The sequence below is a fragment of the Notothenia rossii genome (genome assembly GCF_949606895.1).
Source record: "Notothenia rossii genome assembly, chromosome: 4".
In the NCBI taxonomy this organism is placed as follows: Eukaryota; Metazoa; Chordata; class Actinopteri; order Perciformes; family Nototheniidae; genus Notothenia; species Notothenia rossii.
Genome location: NC_136902.1, coordinates 9,033,518 through 9,055,717, shown reverse-complemented (window position 1 = coordinate 9,055,717; position 22,200 = coordinate 9,033,518). Strand labels below are relative to the sequence as shown.

General features: G+C 40.6%; 1 protein-coding gene across 1 annotated transcript in view; it reads right to left on the bottom strand.

Annotated features, from left to right (window-relative positions):
• plekhg5b (pleckstrin homology domain containing, family G (with RhoGef domain) member 5b) overlaps window positions 1-12,488 on the bottom strand; it is a gene marked incomplete at its 3' end in the record, with an annotated part of 59,752 nt that extends 47,264 nt beyond the window's left edge. The window contains exon 1 of the mRNA XM_079679384.1: window positions 11,731-12,488. Coding sequence (XP_079535510.1) covers window positions 11,731-11,854 — 124 coding nt within the window. The 5' untranslated portion in view covers window positions 11,855-12,488. The remainder of the gene's footprint in view (window positions 1-11,730) is intronic.
• Window positions 12,489-22,200: the final 9,712 nt, after the last annotated feature.

Sequence of the window (22,200 nt, the reverse complement as noted above, 5' to 3'; positions counted from 1 at the left end):
TGCAGTGTGTTATATAGGTTTGTGTGCATGTAAATGGTCTGCAAAGGCTAAAATCCCTCCAGAACATATCGCCCCCCCCCCCTCCTTTGTTTACTTCCTGTAACACGATGACATCATTATGTAACACTGGCGCTTATATTGGCTAGCGCTCCAACACATTGTAAGTGATAGGCTAAGGGCGGGACATCTCTAAGTGGTTGCCCAATCACAACAGAGCTGGCCAGCTAACCAATCAGAGCAGACTGGGCTCTGGTTTCAGACAGAGGGTGGAAAGAGAGCACAGGCAGTGTGAGAAAAGTAAAGAGCTTTTTGAACTTTAAAGCTTTAAATTTCACAGTACAGGCACAACATATGAAAGTTAGCATAATAGCCTAATAGGGCCTCTTTAATAATAAATTGTATCCTCCTTTTAAGACAGTAGAACGACGAGATATGTTGTTGTGCAGAATTAGTGCCATTGGTTATGATACAGTAGTGATTTTCTAGATTTATTTTAATGGCAGGCTCAAAAACCAATACAGTAGTCTTTTTTGTTTTTGTTTATCAATGTTCCTTTGTCTTTTGTCAGTATTACATAATGTATCTGATGTGCTCAATTTAAGATTTAGCATAAAAAACCCTGGGAGAAATAAGCATATTTCTCAAAATGTTGTAACTTTTTATATTTGTTTAGCATATTGTTTATTATATTATAACTTAGTACTTTTTTTTAACGCATGTAAGATATGCAACACTAAGCTGTCTGTGGCTCTTTCCTGCTGTAACGCTCTGTGGGACTAATAAAGGTATTCTGATTATATCTCAAAATGTCGTACTGTTTCATTTGTATTTCAAGGTGTCATTCAGCACAAACATTACAGCTAGCTATTTGTCTCAATCACATCAAGATATCAACATTATTTCTACAATGATGATTGAGGGAAAAGGGCGGTGGGGTGTTGTGCAGATTTCAGGGAAATAATAACGAGCAAAGAGACAGAAAGAAATAGAGCGAATGAGAGGAAGGCTTCTGGATAAAAGTGCACTCATTGCGGGGAAGCTCGCTGCTTTCCACAAAACAAATCAAGATTGTCAAATAAACTCCTAAAATCTACTTGAGTAGTTGGCCAACGCTGCATTAAGGAGATGATAAAAGGCAGTGTTTACGTCTACATGTACACACACGATAAAGATAGCATAACAGAGCAGCGATATTTATCTGTCTGGCTAATGAGAAAAACAGAGAAGACACGTGCAGGAGGGAGAAAGTAAGAGCGAGGGGGGGGGGGGGATATGCGGTGAAACTTCTTGTTGAGAAAAGTCTCTCGTTTCAGGGAATGACAGGAAAACCCTTCACAGCCATCTCAGATAACCTGCTCATTGTAGTGTCACATCTCCCTATATGGACAAGCCAGAGGTGATATATCATTACTAAATCCTCCGTAATGGAGACGGGCTGCTGCTCGAAAATGAAGTCACTTAGTGGCTGGACTTTAAGGCCAACTTCAAACAATAATTTGTCACCGTGACAGAAATGGTAAAACAGCCGAGGGCCTTCTCTGGGCTGGGGCACGGAAACAAGTCACCTTGAGTCATCCACTTGGCTACAGATACACACACAGGTCAAGGGTGTGTGTGTGGAAGAGGGAAAAACACTGTAATTGGTGCATACCACAGAGCGCATGGATTCCCCACTGGGGAGGGAAGGGACAACCCGCCTGCACTGAGTTTGCTCAATGAGAGTAAAATCAAGACTCTCACAGCACTCACTGTAGAGGTACAGCGCTGCTTTGAGCTAACAGGCTAACGTGCTCACAGTGACAATGTTAGCATGCTGATGTTAAGCAGTTCTTTACCACATTACCAGAGTGTTAACAGCCGAGGGTGAAATGTCACTACTTTTCTCATTAGGCAGTGAAGGACAAATTTACACCGGATTTTAACAAATTCGATCATAGCTTACTTATTCCTGAACAATTGTATTTTCTCACACTATTTTTATTGCAATGTCACTTCCTGTTTCTCTTAAAGTCCATGTAATGTCCAAAATAAAAGTTATTCTGTGTTAATAAATCGCTTCATCACTTTCCACTGTTTCATTTGACATATCAACATCAATGATTCTTTCCATAAATACCCCCCAAATAACATGAAATGTGTGCCACTTTCCCGTGTTATTCCGCTCCGGTAGCGAAAAGCTTGCCAGCCATTAACCCAGCTGTGTGACGTCACACGTGGCAAACACCAGCCTCGTCTGGATTGTTTGTTTTGTATCCTTCCGCTATTTTCGCTCAACATATGTGTAACCGGACCTCGCTAAACTTTTTTTATCTAACAATTCATGATGGGGAAGCGATGTGTAGTTGTGAGCTGTGAATGTTTCCTGATTGCTATAAACATTGATCATGGGTGCTGGAAGATTGTGCACAAAACTCGGGTCAGAATTAAGTTACTACAGGTGTTATGCCAGCTTGAGCTAAATGTCACCAGAGTACAGTGAACTTGCCTAGTGACTGAAATATATAAAAGTTGAAGTGAAATAAGTAAGGCCAAAAATGAATTACGTCTGAATATCTTTATTATTTTTACCACTTTTAATTATTTGTGGGCTCGCACATATACCAAAATAGACTAATGTACACTGCAATAAAGATAAAATGTTACAAGTGAAAAATTAACAAAAGAACCCTTTTTTATTTATCAAACAGTAAATTAATACAATCTTACAAATTTGCGATTTGGAAAATGTTGTTTTATTTACATGTTTCTTTGGAAAAATAATATTGTAAATGATGTACTTTGTAAATTATTTACATCATGCGAAACCATTTTAACCAGTTCAGCTGCATGACTTATGTCAAATTACAGATTTGGCCATTGAAATCCCTGATAGCGGCCTCCCGGCTCAGGGTAAGTCTTCCGTATCTCGGTTACAGCACATGCAGCGGGACTCTGATTTTTGGGCCGAGTAGGCCTACACCCCAGCACCAACGTACAAACTGTCGATAAGCTGTATATCGATACTTCCTAATGAAAAAAATAATATATATAATATGTATAATATACAGATTATAAATAAAATGTTATGTAGTAGCCTACTATTATGTAGCAATGGTTACAAATTGGCTTATAACATGATATTTGTATTTTACTTGTACAAAATAAATATGAGGTTATACATGACTGCTTGACAGAATCATAGACCTCTTATATATTTCCTCACATGTGTAGTTGTTTCTTTTCTCAAGCATACATTGAACTTGCATACACAGAAAAAATAAAAGCCAAGCTGTTTTTGACTGCTTGAAAGAGTTTAATGGTATCTTTAAAAGTGTACCATATCTGTAGCGACTAAAAGTATTATATGAAAGCAAAGCTGCAATAGGCAGTTGGGTCAATCAATATTTACTTACTGGTGTAGTGGGCCATCAACTGCTCTGTGTTGTTGTTTGTATTGAAGATACGCTATTTTCAGTGTCCAAACACTGAGACAGCCTTCTCTAAAGCCTGGGTGGCTAATAATGCACCTTGGTTTCTCGTCGGTGTCTTCTATCTGGCAGAGTCCTGCACGGGTCTGATTTTCAAGACCCGCTCCCGCCCCGCACCCGTGACGTGCAGTACCGAACCCGCCCCGCTACCCGCACATATTGCCAATTAGTCCCGCAACCCGACCCGACCCGCCGGCACATGATCCGCAACCCGACCCGAACCCGCATATATATAAGCAGTGACAACGTGCAATTATTAACACACGCAGTTGCATATTTGGCTCAAAAAGCCTGGGATGTTGTTTATTTTCTCCATCTAGGTAGGATGACACCAAAAGCCTCCCAGACGTTGGATTTTGCTCTTGAGGAAGAGTTATTGAAAATGCTGTATTCTCCGCTATAGAGAGCTTCACCTCAGCCATTCAGAATGTGGTGCGCTCAGCAGCAGATAGATGCACTGCAGAGGTTATGATTATGCTCGGTACCGCGGAGGAGAGGTCTGAGGATTTAAACATTAAACTAAATTATTATTGTTTAAATATATTTATTATGCAACACCCGCAACCGGACCCGCATCATCTTTGTTTTACCCAGAAGCGAACCCGGAAAAAAGCGTTTGAAAAAATACCACCCGCAAATCACCTTTTTTGCGGGTCACCCGTCGGGTACCCGCGGATACCCGACCCGATGCAGGACTCTGCTATCTGGTCAGTAGGTTGCAAACTGTCTATTTGTTCCATCACCTGCCAGATCTCTCTGCAGCATACACATTCATCTGCAGTGGGCATGCTTTCACAGCATTGACATGTACACCTGAATATTGTACATAACATTAAAAAACAAAACAATATCTGCCGGACGTGTGAGGAACAGATGACAAATTAAGATCGACATTTAGTGCAGGTCAAACTAAATAAAACAGAATTTACCATTCAGTATTGCCGACTCGAGTCTCGCCGGCTGCGGAATCCGCTTCTCTTTCACAAGTTTCTGCCTCGTTGTTCGATTGCCGGGCAGGAGGCTCGTACTGATAAGGCAAAATGCCTTGAAGTGAAAGGCTAGCTGGTTCACTCTCTACTTCTGTAACTGAATCCAGATAACCCACTGAATCTGAGCTTGAATGATCGCTGTCGCTGTCGCTGTCTGAAGTTATCGCGTTGCTTGCCATTTGGACTGATTTGATCAAATGGCAATGTTTGCCACGTGTGACGTCACCGCTCGTTCGGGAGTGATCGGGGGCGTACTCGGCAAACTTCGGAACCAACATCGGTTTTTAACGTATATGTCATTTAATTATGACGAAACTTTAAACATTTTTATTTATTTTTATTCTGGTGATATCTAAACTACATGTTAAAAAACACCTGTGTTAGATGCATTACATGGCCTTTAAGTATATATTTTATGTTGCACTGTGGACAGGGCCAAGGAATTAAGATTTGCATATCCAACAACTACACTGTTTCGTTTGTGCTTATTACAAAAAAAACTTTGAATTCACTATATTCACTTTGCGGCTGACTTTGTAATCCTCGTCATGTCGTGCCTCTTGCATGACATACCCAGACATGATCCCACGCCTAAACCAACATGTTCTTCTCCTGAAAGCCCTTCTGATGATCCATTCATTTTGTAGAAATGTACATTATAATACATAAATATGTATTTATACATTATATATGCGCACACACACACACACACACACACACACACACACACACACACACACACACACACACACACACACACACACACACACACACACACACACACACACACACACACACACACACACACACACACACACACACACACACACACACACACACACACACACACACACACACACACACACACACACACACACACACACACACAGGAATGAAACAGCCTGGGGCAAAGACCCATTAGGCTCCCATAAATAAGTCAGAGCAACTGTGAAATGTTGAACACTTGAATACGCAAGATTTATTCCAGCTTCGAATCCCTACTTCCCCGTTTTGTAACCATGATGCATCGGAATCTGAATGAATGTGGTTTTGAATTGGAAATTACTCAGGGTTTGCATTTCGTTTTAAGGGAAGATCCTTGTTTACTGTAACATTGGTACTAGATAAGGGGGGAAATGTACAAGTCCTTTTTACTATCAATTTCTCTCTGTGTGTGTGTGTGTGTGTGTGTGTGTGTGTGTGTGTGTGTGTGTGTGTGCACGTGCATGTGTGTGTGTTACAAACAGGGAGACTGAAAAGGCATTTCTCACTGTCCCAAGAATAATAACATATATGTATAAATACAAACACTAAGTAAAACACAAAAGCATGCAAGGGATGAGACTCGTGGTCTATAGCTCACATGGTCTCCTCAAATGTAATGATGTGTTTTGTCCAAGTTGTATTATTTATTAAACATATTTACATTTGATCACCTTGCAGTTTGTCTGGGTCATGCAGCTTCAGCCTCAGTCTATTTACATTTCTACAGAGAGGTGACTTTTATGGCTTTAGTGGATGTTATATCATGGATAGCCATTAAAGACCATTTTGCAAGGATCTGATTTAGCTGGAAAAGTGAAACAAGTCAGCCATGGAGAAAAGAGTTTTCAACCCACACATGGAGCTTAATTAGCGAGCTACAGTTGATTAAACCTGCCAACAAGAGTTGTGATTTCAGCCAACTGCTGACCGTCGCCAACTAGATAATGAGAGGCCTGCTGTCATCTGAAGACAAGGAAGCGTTGTTTCAATGATTGAATACATCCAGAAACTTAGTGAGCAGTGGATGCACCTGTGCATTTGTATCTGTACACACAAGATGCAGTCTGATCAATTTCCCAAAAAGGTCCACCAGGTCTTTTATCACCACATCCTTCCCATCATACTTTTATCATGCCTCCAGCACCGTTAGATCCTCTCCAGAAGGCCATATCCAGGCGAGGAGAGGCCGATCCCAGCACACCTTTTTATGAGGAATGTTAAGAATGTTTCGCTCTGCCTTCTATTTGGTGAGATCTCATCACGGCACATGACGTGAGGGGGTGAGCTTGTTTCTTTTGTTTGCTAAGCCTTCAACTCCTCTCCTCATTTTCACAACATGTTTTTAAGAGCACCTGCACCCCTCCAGTCTGTATGCAATGCAACATGCACCTCTCTGCCAGGAGATCAGACTGAAAACAGACTCCTGAGAGACGAACAGATGGCAGGCCGGCTGGAGGAAACCTGGCAAACTGATCTCATCACATGAGGAGGTGGCAGACGGACGGGAGCAATACATAAATATAGTATGAGAAGACAAGAAAGTAAGGAAGCCCTGCAGTGGAGTAAGGCATCTTGGGATGGACAGTCTAGTTAATAGAGGGACAGATCAACAGAAAAAAACAGTAACTTTCTTTTGCACAAGCTACTGTCGAAAACATTCGAATAAAGCATATCTTATTTTAGGATTAATAAAAGAATCCTACCACATACTGTATGTCCAAAATGTGTTTAACTAAGAAAATGCAAAAATAGATCAGAACAATTAGGAATATGTATCATTATTATTGTTATATGGCAGTACATCAGGCACATTTTAAGATCACTTACAGCATGTTTGGCAGAGTATAAATAGTTTTAATTAGATGTGAAATAACTAATAAATAACTTATTGGCTGCATGTCTAGAATTATGAAGTCATTGTGATTAGTGCCAAATGTTTGCGGTTACATATTTCAAGCTTTTTGGTACCTAATGTGAGACACACCTACTGTATATCTGCCGTTATATATCTAATACATAAATCATACTGGGTGGATATTAAAACCTAAAAAGGCTTTGTTCAGTATCTCTCTACCTTAACGACTATGGCCCGCAGTGTTCCTGTACAGGTGGATGATTCTCCGAGCCAGTGAGCAGACGTTTACACTGGAGCAGGTTGCAGCTGTTTTTAATGCTGAGGGTTCAGTGGCAGTGGGGGCAGGAACCATCGCTCCTGCTCCGTGTTGTTTTACCCCCACAGTGGTTAAATCACACACATGTGCATCACACACTCTCCCACCCCCTCCCTGCACCTCCACCACATCTGAGAAACCATAGGCCCCCATATATGAAACGGAAAAACCACAGAACAACAAGTGTAAACTGTTCCAGAGAGGGTGGAGGAGCAGCCAAACATCTTGTAATTGACAAAGTAAACAATATTTGATATATGATGCTCACTTATTTAGAAATGATGAAAGGACACCTATTATACAAAATCCTCTTCTTCCTGTCTCTTCTACATCAACATGTATACAAAAATATTCTCTCACTTTTCGTCCTCCTGATCCATTTCTATAAAAACCTGTCTGAAAATGAGCTGATCAGATTTTGGCCACTTTATGATGTCATAACGATTTTTTGGCTTGAGTAACCATTAGCCAATCAGCAACCAAGGTAACCCCCCCCCCTTATCACCTGAATGTCCTCCTAGAGCACCATTGAGTTATTTTTAACCAAATCTCTCTCAGAGGGTCGTGGGGAGGGGCTCCTTATTTTCATCTAAAGTAACAGACAGAGAATCAGCACTTTGGAAATAGGGCTGAAACAGAGGGGATTATGGGTAATGCTGCAATGACCATTTTGGTGTTTGGAGCCAAACACTTCATAGACATGTTCTGTATATATCTGAGACCTATAATATATTGATGAAAAACAGCATAATAGGAGAACTTTAAGTCTTGATTGAGAGAACACAGCTTCTGAAACCCTAACCCTGCGTATACAGTTTACACGACTGTTACATAAAGGTAGAACTTAAGACCCTCTCCCCATATTTAAGCGGGTTCATGAGAGGATTACTGCATATCTTGAATTGTTAAGGGCATTAAAACTAGAAAATACAGTAATTGGTCAGGTACGAGCAGATTATTATATAATAGTGTGGCCCTTTTGTGTCAGACTACTCTTTTTATGGGCTTTATTGGAGCTAAATTCTGAGAAAAAATAGAAGCATGTTCTGCAGTTACAGGAACCGTGTTTGAGTGTGACCTGAGGAATGTCAGTGTTAGCTTTTACACTGGAGGTATTTTAGACCGGCCAAATTAGGTCTCAGCAAACAACCTTATTTTGTTCAAGACGGACAACTCAGCAAGTTTTTCTTTTGTGTTTTTAAAAGCTTTCACCTAAAAAAAGGTGTTAGTTGTAGAGGCACAAAATATAAATATGAACCTGTAAATTAGCATAATATGTCCCCTTTAAGAAAGCATTTCCCCATCATCAGCATTTAAACAGTATGTCAAATGATCATGGCATTGATGTTTGGGACATTACCCCTACCTATATGAAAAACCTCTTCTCATATTCATACTTCAAATATAAAAACGTAATATCTATTGGCTGCCAGTGGAGTAACGTATAGGGCAGATCTATAAATCATACATCGACATAACTCCAAACCCCAAGACACCTTGTGTGAGTTATGGGCTGTGTCAATTAAGGTGTGACAGACTGTCTTCCCAAATTATGTATTTCCCAAAAAAGCACTGAGAAAAGTGAAGACACCTGAAGCAAAAAGATAACTGCAGTTCATGTTGAGCCCATCATTCACCAAATGTATCATTATTCATCATATCGGAGACAAAAGCAGGAACAAATTCTCATTTGAGAACCTGGTACTAGATAAGAAATAAACAAATGTTATCAGCGTGCCGATGATCGTGAATTATCAACGGGGGGGGGGGGGGGGTTGGGGGGAGCCTCGCTGTGGGGAAGCAGTGTGTGGACCCGTCAGCGCAACTTACATGATGCCGAATTTAACAAACAACGATCGTCCGTTCTGTGATTCTCCAGAAAACACAGATGGCCAGTCCGCCCCTTTGTAGCATGTTATTTCGATGAGAGATGAGCAGATCGCCACTGGGCTTTCAACTAAAGACACAGCAACGCAAAAACTGCGGCATTTGTACAGCTCCTTATAGGTACTGCAATTAGAGAAGTGCATTCCTCTGTGGTGAAACGATCAGAACTGCACCACGGAAGAAAGTCACCTGGAGTTAAAGAGAGCGGGGCTGCGTTGCGTGCATGGCTTCCTTCTGCAGGTAACGGGGAGACGCGCTCCGGCGGCGGTCTCGTTCAGGATCCGAAAATACAATTTAAATATTTTGCACACTTATTCCTATAGTGTGCCACTGGTTACGGTGCCAGGGGTTGCCGACCCCTGGTCTATATGGATGACTTGCTGCAAAATGAAGACAGTTTCAAAAAGTGAAAACAGATTGGTTTCTTGATGCTCAAAGAGAACCACAAACTTTTATATAAATGTGGCCTTGTTTTTCATGTTCCACCAGAAAACCGTGACACATGTCATCTTACAGCTCTGAAGCAGTGGAGGTTTATGGTGCCACAAGACTGGGAAAGCAATTGTGACTCTTATAATAGGACAGAAGATTTGGTTATGGGCCTGTTTCTGAGGACTGACTCTGTTGTGTTTTGGAGAAATTAACCTCCAGCTGAGAAGCTCCAAGGTCCAACAGAGCAAGGAAGTGTTTTCAGTAAAGTATATTGGCTTAGGGCTTATTAACAGAGATGGTGAAAAGGTACGGATCAAAGCCTCGCTGTTCCTCTCTGTGGCATTCCGCTTTTCGGTCTGTGCCAAACGGTCTGCCTCAGCAGGCACCGGCTCTAAGCTGACCAGAGAGTCACCGGATTTCCAAGAGGCTGGCTGGCAGAGAGGAGAGGATGAAGAACATTCCTCCCCAGCCCTGTGTTATCACTTCCTCTTCACTAATGGCATAAATCGGGCGGCACAGCGGAAAGCAAGTGCCCCTGTGCCACGTCAAAAAAGAAGCACTGAGAGGAGACAGGGAAGCATTTCAGTTCAGCTATGCACTCCTTCGGTGGTAAATATTTCATCCGTGCAGCGGGTCTCATCCGCTCTTTCCCTCTCATGTGAGGCTGTCTTCATGCCAGGTCACTGAGTGCTCTCAACGGAAGAACAGAGCAATGGAAACTAAAAAAACCTTTCCATGATGGCGCTTGAATCCTTAGCTCCAAAGTGCAAGTGAACCACATCGTCTGTTTGGAGGAAAGTTGCATAACAACGTGAAGTAATGTCTGATCCATGGCAGATATGTGTTACATGTAAGGAATATAAGGATGAGACTGAGAGCAGCAGGCCTGAACTATAGGCAAGGTTTCTATATATGTTTCCAGTTTGCTGAATACTGGAAACATAATGTTATGAATAGAGATTTCAAACATGATATCAGAATATAACTGAACCATTTGTATAGCTTGTTACTCTTTTACAGCCATGCTAGCAGCTATCACTGTATTTAGGCACAGCACAGTGTTAGCATGCTAACATTTAGCAATATGCACAAAGGACTGCAGGAACCAAAGTACTGGACGAAGATGAAAAATCTACGGATCACTAAAATGATTAATACATAGAAGGAAACATGAGCACATCTACCAAATTTCATGGCAGTCTATACAGTTTAGAAGTCAAGACAATTTACTATAAGCCAAACCAGTCAGGTGATCACACAAGTTGGTAGGATTCATCCTCTAGTCTAGGGACCATGAATGTATTTATGGAATGTTATGGCAGTACACCCAATAGTTGCAGAGAAATTTCTATTTGGATCAAATTGGTGGTTAAGTTAACTTACACTTATGTACAATTCCATGCTATACTGTACATCCAATCACTTATTAGTTATGTATTCACATCAAGGCAAAACAACTGCCACTAATGGGTACTTCAAAACCATTTTAATCATAGTTGAACATAACTTTTTTACATTTGTATGTTTTTTTTATGTTTTATTATTTGACTCCCATTGTGTTATTTTATATTGTATTTATTTCCTGTACAGCAATTTGGTCAACTGAGATTGTTTATTAAATGTGTTATATAAATAAATAAAGATTGAGATTGTCAAAATATTTAAGGAAATTGGAAAAATAAATTCCAGCATGACACCCATTGACGGTCTATAGGCAGATCTAAAGGGAAAGGTTGGCAGCAGATACAGTAAGTGTAACAAATACAAAACGAATAATTTTAAAATACCTTATGCACCATTTGATTTTGATTTTTGTTGGGTTTTTAATCTGTTGATCACTTCCACAAACAGCTTTTAAATGTCAAATAATTGGGATCTAAAGCTTTGCAAATAATCAGAAAACTAAGATTGACAAAAGCAAACCAATCCACTGCCCAGCCTTCTGTATATCATCGTTAGAAAACACACACACACACAAACACAAATCCACCACTCGGTCAGGTGATCCTCACAGCTTACCACACAGATCATGGATGACGTCCAGCGACGAGGACCAGGAGTAGCGCTCTATCCCCCCCTGAGTGAGGGAGGGGGGCAGAGTCTCCAGCTCATACGCTCCACGCTTCTTCCAGTACATGAACATTATGAGCTCTTTAACTAGCTATATGATCATTAATACGTAATCTGTTTAAACCCTGAATCTGACCTCATCGCACAGCCTTTGACCTCGCCAAATATAACATATGAACTTCTGCCAACGATCAATACATCATCTAATCAACCATCTTTATATTGTTAAACTTGCCAAACCAACTTAGCTTCAAACTCTGCTAAATGCCAACATGTTTCCGTTCATTCCCACCTGCACCATTACCTCATCCGGCTACGAGCCACGAAACACTTTGCTTTCAACTCTGATTCAAGGCCGTCCAAGTGAGCAGACAAACTCGCCTCAAGTACAATCCATTACATCTCCAGGTGACCATGTTATCGATTCCAAACCTGGAATAACCTTTAGCGCTGCCATCCAGGAGTTACCAGTCACGTTTTAAGTCGATAGCAGTTGACCGGCCGGCCACACTTCTGTCTCTTCCAGTTAATTCGGTCGATTTTAAATCTAATCATCCAATGAAAGCCACACACCAAAAGCTGCCAAGCACCAAATGTTCTTATAATCCATTTAAGAGAGCTATTCCTGCCTAAATGACAGACGTCCAAATGCTACAGGGTGTCTCCAAGTATCCTCTGCTGTTGCCTCCACGTTATCCATGGCAAAGTTTCTCAAACCGTGCAAAACTTGAGTGTGAGGCGAGCTGCTCATGTTAAAGTCCTGTGTAGGATCTCCTGGCGATAGGGGGGCTTTCTACCCACACCATCAGACAAGTGTTGTATTCATGCAGAGGTGAGTTGCATGCTGGGACGGGCAATCTGGTCCAATGGCTTTTGGACTGGGTGACACAAAGATCTCTTTTAAACCTCCTCCTACACCCAGAGCGGACTTTCTTTATGTTTTGCGCAAACTGTAAAAGTCTGACATTTTTCTGCATTCATTAGCTCCTGCCCGCGCGGCCTTAATGTCTCCCGATAGATTTATTCCTTTTTATGAATGCACCAGCTCTGTGAACACAGAGCTCAGTTATTTCTGTGGAGGTACAATGAACACATCGGCCTCTTGGAGATGAGAAACACAACATGACCATTACAAGGAGTCTAGCAATAAGGTTCTTATCTGAGACGAAGTGTTTCCACGAGTGTAATATCGGCAAAAAGGGGGTTAAAGCAACACGCGGTTATATCTCATGCATAATATTTTCCCCAGCCCTGCTATTATGCGTCTAAAATGGGAGAAGAAATACTGTGAGAATGTGCTGCACCGGCCGGGGGAAGGGAGGGACGTTGTCACACACACAACGACCCACATGTCCAATTTTGGGATAAGAAATTAGAGGGTAGGATGGGAGCCGGTTTGCTGCTCAGCTCTGGGCTTTGCAGACATATGGTAATAATCTGAAGCAGCTTTGAGCACGCGGCTTCCCTTTTAATGAAGAGAGCAGTCGTGCAGCATGAGAACTGGCCAGCAAACACAAGGGCCAATTTCCACCTACTGTAGAAACAAAGGGGGAAGCAGAGGAGGTATTACACAGCCTCACTTTCATCATCTTCCATCACATCACCTTTTAATGAAAAGAGGGGCAAGGAAAGAACCTGACTTTATTTATGGCATTGATGTATTTCGATCTGATCTCACACAAAAGATATGAACTCTATGATGGGAGCTTTATATTAAAAGCACCAATATCTATATATCCAAGGATGAGCTGTATCACATGGTGTAGCTCCAGTCATCTTAGTTTAATAATCACAACCAGAGCATTGTCCTTTAAAGTTATGGACCTTATAAGAGGGTATGCAGAAGAGGCAGAGGTACTCTTAGACTTTCTCTCTCGTACGGTTCAAGCTCCACAAACCCTGGATCCTGTACTTCCCATAATGCAACTCAATCTTTTAATTAGATGGTTCCCTGCCTCGTAAATTAACGCCCTCATCTTTCAAAACCGACACCGCCTGTTCATTAAGCAGGCCTCGTGAAATGACGTCACCATGATATCACCTGGGTAATTCTGTCATACTTTTGAAGGCACCTCCACAGCCATAAAGTACATATACAATATAATTACCAATGGAAACACAACTGAAATCCACTTTGTGTAACATGGCACCTTCTTATACCCATAAAAACCAGAGAAACAACTTTAAATGGCTTAAGATTTTTCTTAACGCTTTTGCCTTAGATAACACCCATGGGGAAAACATCATCTTAATATAAGTTCAAATCATGCATCCTTCAACGGTACAATCTTAAAAACAACATATTGTCTACTGACGTTGGCTCACTAAGAAGATACATTCACTATGTTGTCAGTATCTTCTAGTGTTATTAAGATTAAAAGGAGAGCAACCCAGTGTTGTGTTATATTATTCCCAACAAACAAAAAAGCTCAAGGACATAAAAGGAAACATTTGGGAAATTACAGATATTCCCTTATAATGAATGCTGGGGGTTTGATGAGTCTCATTTCTCGTAAATGGTTGTCTACAGCCAGGAGGGTCAAATGCAGGGAGACATCCAGCATGGCTAGACACTAGTATCTAATGTCATTCAACTCTTGGCAAAAAGGTGAATTAACTAATTTCCCAGATTATAAGAGACTTTTTCAAGTTGGCCAGTAAGCACTTGTAAAATATTTGAAATAAAAAATGGTTTTCCTTTACTGGGCATCATTATAACAAAAACTAAAGTCACCTATAATTGAGTCTAAGTGTGAGACAGGAATAGCATGCCGCGCCTGAATGAACTTGCCTCTCAGGAGAATCACACTAAAGTATTAATGGTGTGTTGAGAAATGAGCATGAGAGCGAGTGCAGTGCAACAAGACTGTAAATGAGCCTGTTGGAGGGAGTGTGGGGAGAAAAGTGTGTGAGGCAGAGTGTTGACAGAGGGAGTGCAGCTGAAGGCTTCTGCGTGCCCATGTGGAGGAGGTTTTGGGTTATATTTAGCAAGGTAGGCCCATCAAACAGGCCGAGGTTAACCCTTCACCGGCAGCTAAAACACTAGGGGGAAGATTTCTCTGTATGAAAGACCAAATTCAAATGATTCATTTCAGTTTAATGGAAGAGACACTGTAAAAACTGCTTCCAGCCAGACTGTCTGCAGCTCTATCTTTCAGATGTAATAAGTACAGCCTGCGCCCGGTCATTAATTCATCTGAATAACTACCATCTTGCTGTTAAAAAAACTCAGTCTAGCCATGCTAGCAGTTCTGTGATTGCTGCTTTGCTCCGGGCTAAATGCTAATGTCAACCTGCTAGCATGCTCTCATTAGTTAGTTGTCATTAGTTGATCAAGATTAGATTCATCTATATTCATTATGATTATCTTTTATACATGTAAGAGTATTTTTGAAGGAAAATGGCAAACATTAGCTTGCTCAAGCTGCTCAATAGTGACGATTTGCTAGCTACTTTAAAGCTTAGCACCGTTAGTTCAACATAACAAGGAATTTGAAGATGCTGCCTTGAGCTTAAGGCTATTCATGCCGTTAAACATTATCTATACATCTATAAGAACAATTGCTAGTTGCAGCAAAGGTATAATAATTAACACAATGTTTATATCTATAGCAAGTTTCTTTGTTTTTTGTGAAATGGCTGTATGTGTATTAGCATGCGGTAATTAGCACAAAACACAAAGTTAAGCTAAACATGATTAGCATTAGCTTTGAGTGTAACTGGTATTCAATTAAAGTATTGGACAAGTTAAAATAATGACCAGGACATGGAAGGGTTACTATAGTTCAACCCGAGGGGGATATTAATATAACGTCTGCACCACATTTCATAAAAATTCCTCCACAACTTGAGATATTTCAGTTTGACTGACAATGAACCACCAAAAGCAGTTTAGTAAAGTGCTACAACTACCAAACTTTCCTAGACCCAAATCCAGGAATGGAAGCAAACAAAACAGGTTGCTTTCACCATATTATCAACAGATGTTTCCATATATTTACATTTTTATAAACAATGACATCAAAAAAGGGGCTGCATGAAGAAGCCACTCTGCAGGAGCATCCCCATCCAAGTGAATTACTGTGAAGCATCGTGTAATTTAAATATCCATCCTTAAACCAGATCAACAACCACTCTTCAACTTGTTGATATGAATAATCCCATAAGTGAAACAATCTGGTTCAAATTGCAGAGGGGGCTGACATTGAGAAGCCAATAACAGAGTCAACAGGAATCAAAAACACTTATTCCCGAAAAGTACAGTTATCGTCAAGCGGAGGGCTGCAATACATATAAACAGCCATTTAGCCAGGGTGGAGGTTAGGAGTGTGGAAGGACACATTTAGAGATAAACATCTGCGTTTTTAAGAAGGTGTGTGTGACCTTAGCATAGCCCCTCTAATTATGAGCTGCTCAGTATAGAAGCAGCTCACTGTTCAAGTCAATGCGATGATATTTGTTAGACTGTATTAGGTTGAAGTACGCAAATGAAAGGAAAATGCAAAGCACAGCCCAGCAGTTCCTTCCTTGTTTGTTGATGCAAAACAGCAAAGTAGGACAAGGAGAGAGAATAATATCCCTCGGGGAAAACAGCACACAATCAGAGACATTTGAACCCAAGGAAAATGTATTGTTAAGCAATGTCCCTCAAAACTGGGGAGACAAGCTATAGAAACTGCTGCAAATGAGGGTAATACGAGCCCGACAGTTAAGAGTAGAAGAATAGTCTCGTCTTCTGTTTACTAAAAGGCCATTTCTAAGTATTCTAGGAGTCCTTTGTAAGAGAGAAAGGGATGATCGGAAAAGTTACGTCAGGGAGAAGAGAGGGGAAATCTGACTCCAGCTGTGACCAAAAACTGCAAAACATACTGAAGTGACGCCTAGAAGGCCACTAACCTTTTTATACCTGTGTGTTGTAAGTTAGCCAAACTCCTCTCAAAGGAAAGGTTTGAAATAATAGGAGATAAGTTTACTGGCTTTATGGTTCAGTAGGTGCAGCTCTAGACCAGGGGTTCCCGATCTTTTCAGGCAGCGACCCCCAAAATAACAGTGCCAGAGGGGGGGGGGGGGGGGGGGGGCTAGTGAATTAATTTCAGTTTTCCTCCCTCGCTGCACTCGCCTCGTTTCGGGGAAATTATACAGATGACTAGTCCGCCCCTGAAAATGTCTATGCCATCGTTATTATTAATAATAATTTAAAAATGAAACAATTATAAAAAAAAAAATTAAAAACAGTTAATAAATTTTTTATTTTTTTATTTTCCATTTGTATTTTGTAATCATCTCGCGACCCCCACCTTGGGAACCCCTGCTCTAGACGATATTCTGACACATATTTGCACTGATAAATTAGGTAAAAAAAGTGTTTGTGAGTTAAACACTTGTAAAAACAAAGATGGACTGTATTTGAGCCAAAGATCTTGTTTCTTAACAAAATATTGAGATTGTCTCAAAATGGACTCTTCAATTAAACAATAGTTGCAGAATAACTGATTTACTAGATTTAGCCCCAATTTACAAATCAGTATACCTAGATGCTCATTGATCAAAATACTCACAGCTCAGAATTCAGACATCTGAGAAAAAGTAATGAAAAAAACAATCATAAAATATATTAACATATAAAAGGAAAAGGAACAAGAACAATGCTATTTTCATGGGTTCAATATGCTTGTTTATTTATTTTTATCCAAATGCACTTTATATGTTGCGTCTACTGCGTGCATGAAATGAAAACAGGATTTTTTTGTTATGTCACATGACCTTTTGTACTTCTTGCTGGAGTGAAATCCAAATAGAGGAAGTACATTACAGAGATGAAGAGATTCAAGGACGGAAATTATCTTTCAGACGCAATGACGAAGTTCAGAGAGTCCCTGCATCAGTGCTTCATTTGTTTTCCTATTACAGTCTGTAACACATTCAACCAGAGAAAGAACGAGCTGCATTGTACACCAGTATGGACTATGGGGAAATGCAAATCTCTGTTTTTAAGACTAAGAGTACAGTTAAATAACCACTAGAGCAATGACAAAGTTAAACAGCGACATCAAATGGGCCTTTATAAACCAACTGATGGTTGTCATGCAATTTTAAATAAATTGCAACATTGCACATGAAGCTGGGATAGTCCGTCCTGAGCAGTTGTAGCGAAAGAGAGAAAAAACAAAAAGCAGAACTAAAACTGTGACCCGGGGCGCCACCAGGAAAAGGCAGAAATGCAAAGAGTGGTAAAGAGAAAAGGAAATTACTGTCGGGGAAAAAAAAGTGGAACAATGGAGAGACAGTTTGTAGAAGGAAGTTTGAACTGTAACAAGCCACGAGCCAAGGGAAAATCACACACACACACACACACACACACACACACACACACACACACACACACACACACACACACACACACACACACACACACACACACACACACACACACACACACACACACACACACACACACACACACACACACACACACACACACACACACACACACACACACACACACACACACACACACACACACACACACACACACACACACACACACACACACACACCCTTTGAACTCAAATGTTGTCTAGTCAGGCTACAATTTGGAAGTAGAAAGACTAAACACTGCAAATGTTACCTCCTGCAGATAAAACCTGCACAAACCTGCTCAAAAAACTCAATTTAGTAGCTGCTCTGGTGCTTTCAACTATTTGATATGACTTTCATTATCAGATGGGAGTTTTTCCATGAAATTATAGACTCCATGAGATCAATGTGATGTTTAAAAAAAAAAAACCCAGAGCAGTTACTCACCCAATGGTGAGACTTTACCAACATTCATTTAATCTATAAAGGCAACGTGTTCATAAATGTTGTATGTGACGGGACTACGGATGGAAATTAGCTCAAAGCTAAAAATCCATCTCATTTACATTTGAAAGCATTATTTTGTTTAAAATGTTCATTAATGTGCACTGTCCCGGTTCAAATAAAAGATTAAAAAAAACAAACAAACATGGTTTTCAAAGTTGCTGAGGTGCAAAGACAGAGGCAGATCATGTGATATATTGAAAGCTGTCACTAAAGGGACCGTGATGTTTGACCGTTTCCTCAAATGCTGTTCAATAATGACCTCTGAACTGCTTCCTAGGAGCCAACGTGTTTGGGAAGCACAAAGGAAATGGACATTTAACACAATCGTGTGATCAATAGCTCCGCAACAGCAAAATAAAGAGACATTGTCTGTTCAAGAATCAACATGGAAGTGTGCACAAAATGGAAATCTAGAGATCTGGTCCAAGCAAACTTCCTCTGCTCATGAAGATCCCGAGATAAGATGGAAAAGACCAGAAAAGCGGACTTTGTGATAAAAGAAAAATTGACAAATTATGTAGGAATGGAAGATTTGCATTTTTAATGAATTTTTCTGATAAAAATTGGACCAATTTCTTGGCAAAAAACCTGTTGATTTTTCAGAACAGCTGACAACATCGACCTTGATCAGAGACCTTTTTGTCTTACCTACGGTTCCCAAGGTCAAGAACAAATATTGAACGTTAGTTTTAAAGCAAACATGGGAAAGACATTCTTCAAGTGCTGGGAAACATCTAAAATCACATGCATGGCAAACTCCATCTGCTGATGAAGCTCATGGATATTATGGAACGCTCCAGAACAGCTAAACTATTTGATACGTAGACAATTTGACAGCAGTATTAACCTCCACTAATAGATTATAGCAAAAATAACTCAATAAAAACTTCTCTGAGCATCCAATTATAAAAATAAAGGTTCAGAAACTAAACTAAGCAAACCACATTCATGAAATCACTAATTTAATCCAGAGCTTCGTGTAGACTTACTAACAGATGTCCTCTTTTATGATGGCCGACACTATAACATCCTAATAGTAAATCAAAAGAGAAACAGCCGAGGTTTCTAGACTGTTTTTGTTTTTTCGGAGGGTGGACAGAGACCAGACAAGACATCTGGTCCCAGATTAGACCAGTGTGTTTAAGACAGGCTTAAGACTCCGGTGGCCTGGAACATTGAAGGTTTCCAGACCCAACCAATTAAGGCTGCTAAACTTTAACTCCATGCTTACTTCACTTACTGTATGTATCCGTGCCAGCAATGCATGCATCACACATGTAAACGCCCGAAAGAGAGGGCTACAAATGTGAGGGTGCTGCGAGTAAAACTGAAAGAGATTAGTGGACAAAGAGAATACTAATTTGCAACTATTTGTCTCTAATCGTTCAGGACAATTTTTAAAGCACAAAAATGCCAGAAAGGTCACTGGGTCGAACTTTCTTAAGTGTTCATTTAGGTCTGTCTCTAGGTCTTTGGAAATACAATTTTTTTTAAGCGCTTCTTGGGAAAATAGTTGTTAGTTGCAGCCCTAAGAAAACCTAAAATACCAAGTTGCTCACTTTGATGTGAGTTATGAGCTGGGAAAGCGAGAAGAGTGCACAGATGGCAAGCCTTGGGAGGAAAATACAATAAATAGTGTTGGTTTGGAGATTTACAAGATGTAATATCTATCATCTGAGCTGTACCTAGACCCTTCATCATGAGGGGAAGTTCAGATCAGAGTGTACTGTCCTCCTCTGACTAACATATCTCCAGCTGGGATAATTGCTCAGGGCACTTGCCAAATCCAGCCTGTAACTTTGATGGGGGGGGGGGGGGGGGGGGGGAGGTATTAAACAAAGATCTGGGATCAAAGTAATTCCCCTTCCTATCCATGAGCAACTCAAGAGTGCCCTACAGAAGGTGCTTCTTACAGAACAAAGCACTCAGGTGACTCATTGAAGCTGAGTTATCCAAAGGCTTGACATTAATAATGATGTTTACTTACTGATTCGTAGTCTGAGTCCAAGCCAGCTCCTTGGTGGTGATTTGTGCAGAACTGAATTCATGGTCCACTTGTTTGGCACCATCTATGCATGCAGGAAGAAAAAAAAATCCCCTGCACCAACAGCAGCTGTGTTGCAGATCTGTGTGTCTGTGTGTGGCAGGATCAATGCTAATCACCCCAGCGATGTTTAATTAGCTCTATTAGCTTATCTATGGCATCCTCCTTTCTGTGGTCGCCCTCCTTTTAAAGCCTGCTGCTCAGCCTTGTTAGGATCTGTGTTCGGTACACAAAGCTCACATCGCTTTGAATGCACGGAAAATAGAGAAACAACAGCATCCACGAAAAGTTAACACTGATCTAACAACCACTAGGTTAAAGCTGCACGTTGGAGTGTGTGCTAAACTGTAAATAACCTGTTGCTGCTGCACACATGAGGAAAAAAAATCTCCCCGACTTCCGACGTGTGTTGCTGAAGCCCCCTCGGTGTAGAAATGGAAATACGAGGAGAAGAACACCTTGTTCAGAGTGTTTAAATCAGCACATCCATGGATAGGCTTCCGTATATGAACTTTACACACTGTGCCGGGGAAGTTGAACACATTTTGTCCGCTGCTTCGTCTCGTCGTCCTCTCTGATCAACCATCGGCTCTCCATTCATTCACACAACCTGGATCCACAAAGACTCGTTGCAGTTCCCCTCTTTGTGCGCCGGGTGGCCTCTAGGGGCGCCATAGAGACATAGACAAACACACACACACACACACACACACACACACACACACACACACACACACACACACACACACACACACACACACACACACACACACACACACACACACACACACACACACACTATGGTCCATTCATTTTTCTGAGGGATTTTATCCAAAGAATATCCAGATGTCTGGCAACCAAGTTATCTTGAAAAGGTCCAAAACATAAAAATGCATTATTAATTATTATTGAGTGATTGAAAGCAAAGTGTTGGAAGTATCTCAGATCCTTTACTTAAAAGTACAAATACTATAGTCTTAAAATACTCCATAAGTAAAAGTCCTGAGTTCAAAATGGTACTTAACTGAAAGTACATAGCATTAGCATCAAAACGTACTTAAAGTATCAAAAGTAAAAGTACTTGTTATTGAGTTGACCTTTTCACACTAGTAAATTAGTATGGTCATTATATACATTTAGCCTATATGGTTATGTATATACTGTATATAAGTTGTATTTACAGTTTGTTTTATTTTTACAAGATGTAAGGAGTTAGTAGGCTACCCAATACCCAATACATTTGACACATGCTAAGCTAACTATGGCCTTCATGTGGCTTCTACTTTGTTGCCTGATGTAACTAAGGACCTTTATTAAAGTAAATAAACTGAATACACATAAAGTGGTGGAAAAGGGGGTTGAATGGTTAACAGCTGATTATTTGGAGACTAATGGCATTGCACTATTGTTATGTGGTTTCAGAGAATCAAAGCAATTCATGAAACAGTGGGCTGAATCCGGGGAGTTTCTCTCCTCACATGTTCTTTTGAACTGAACAGAGGGATTTGAGT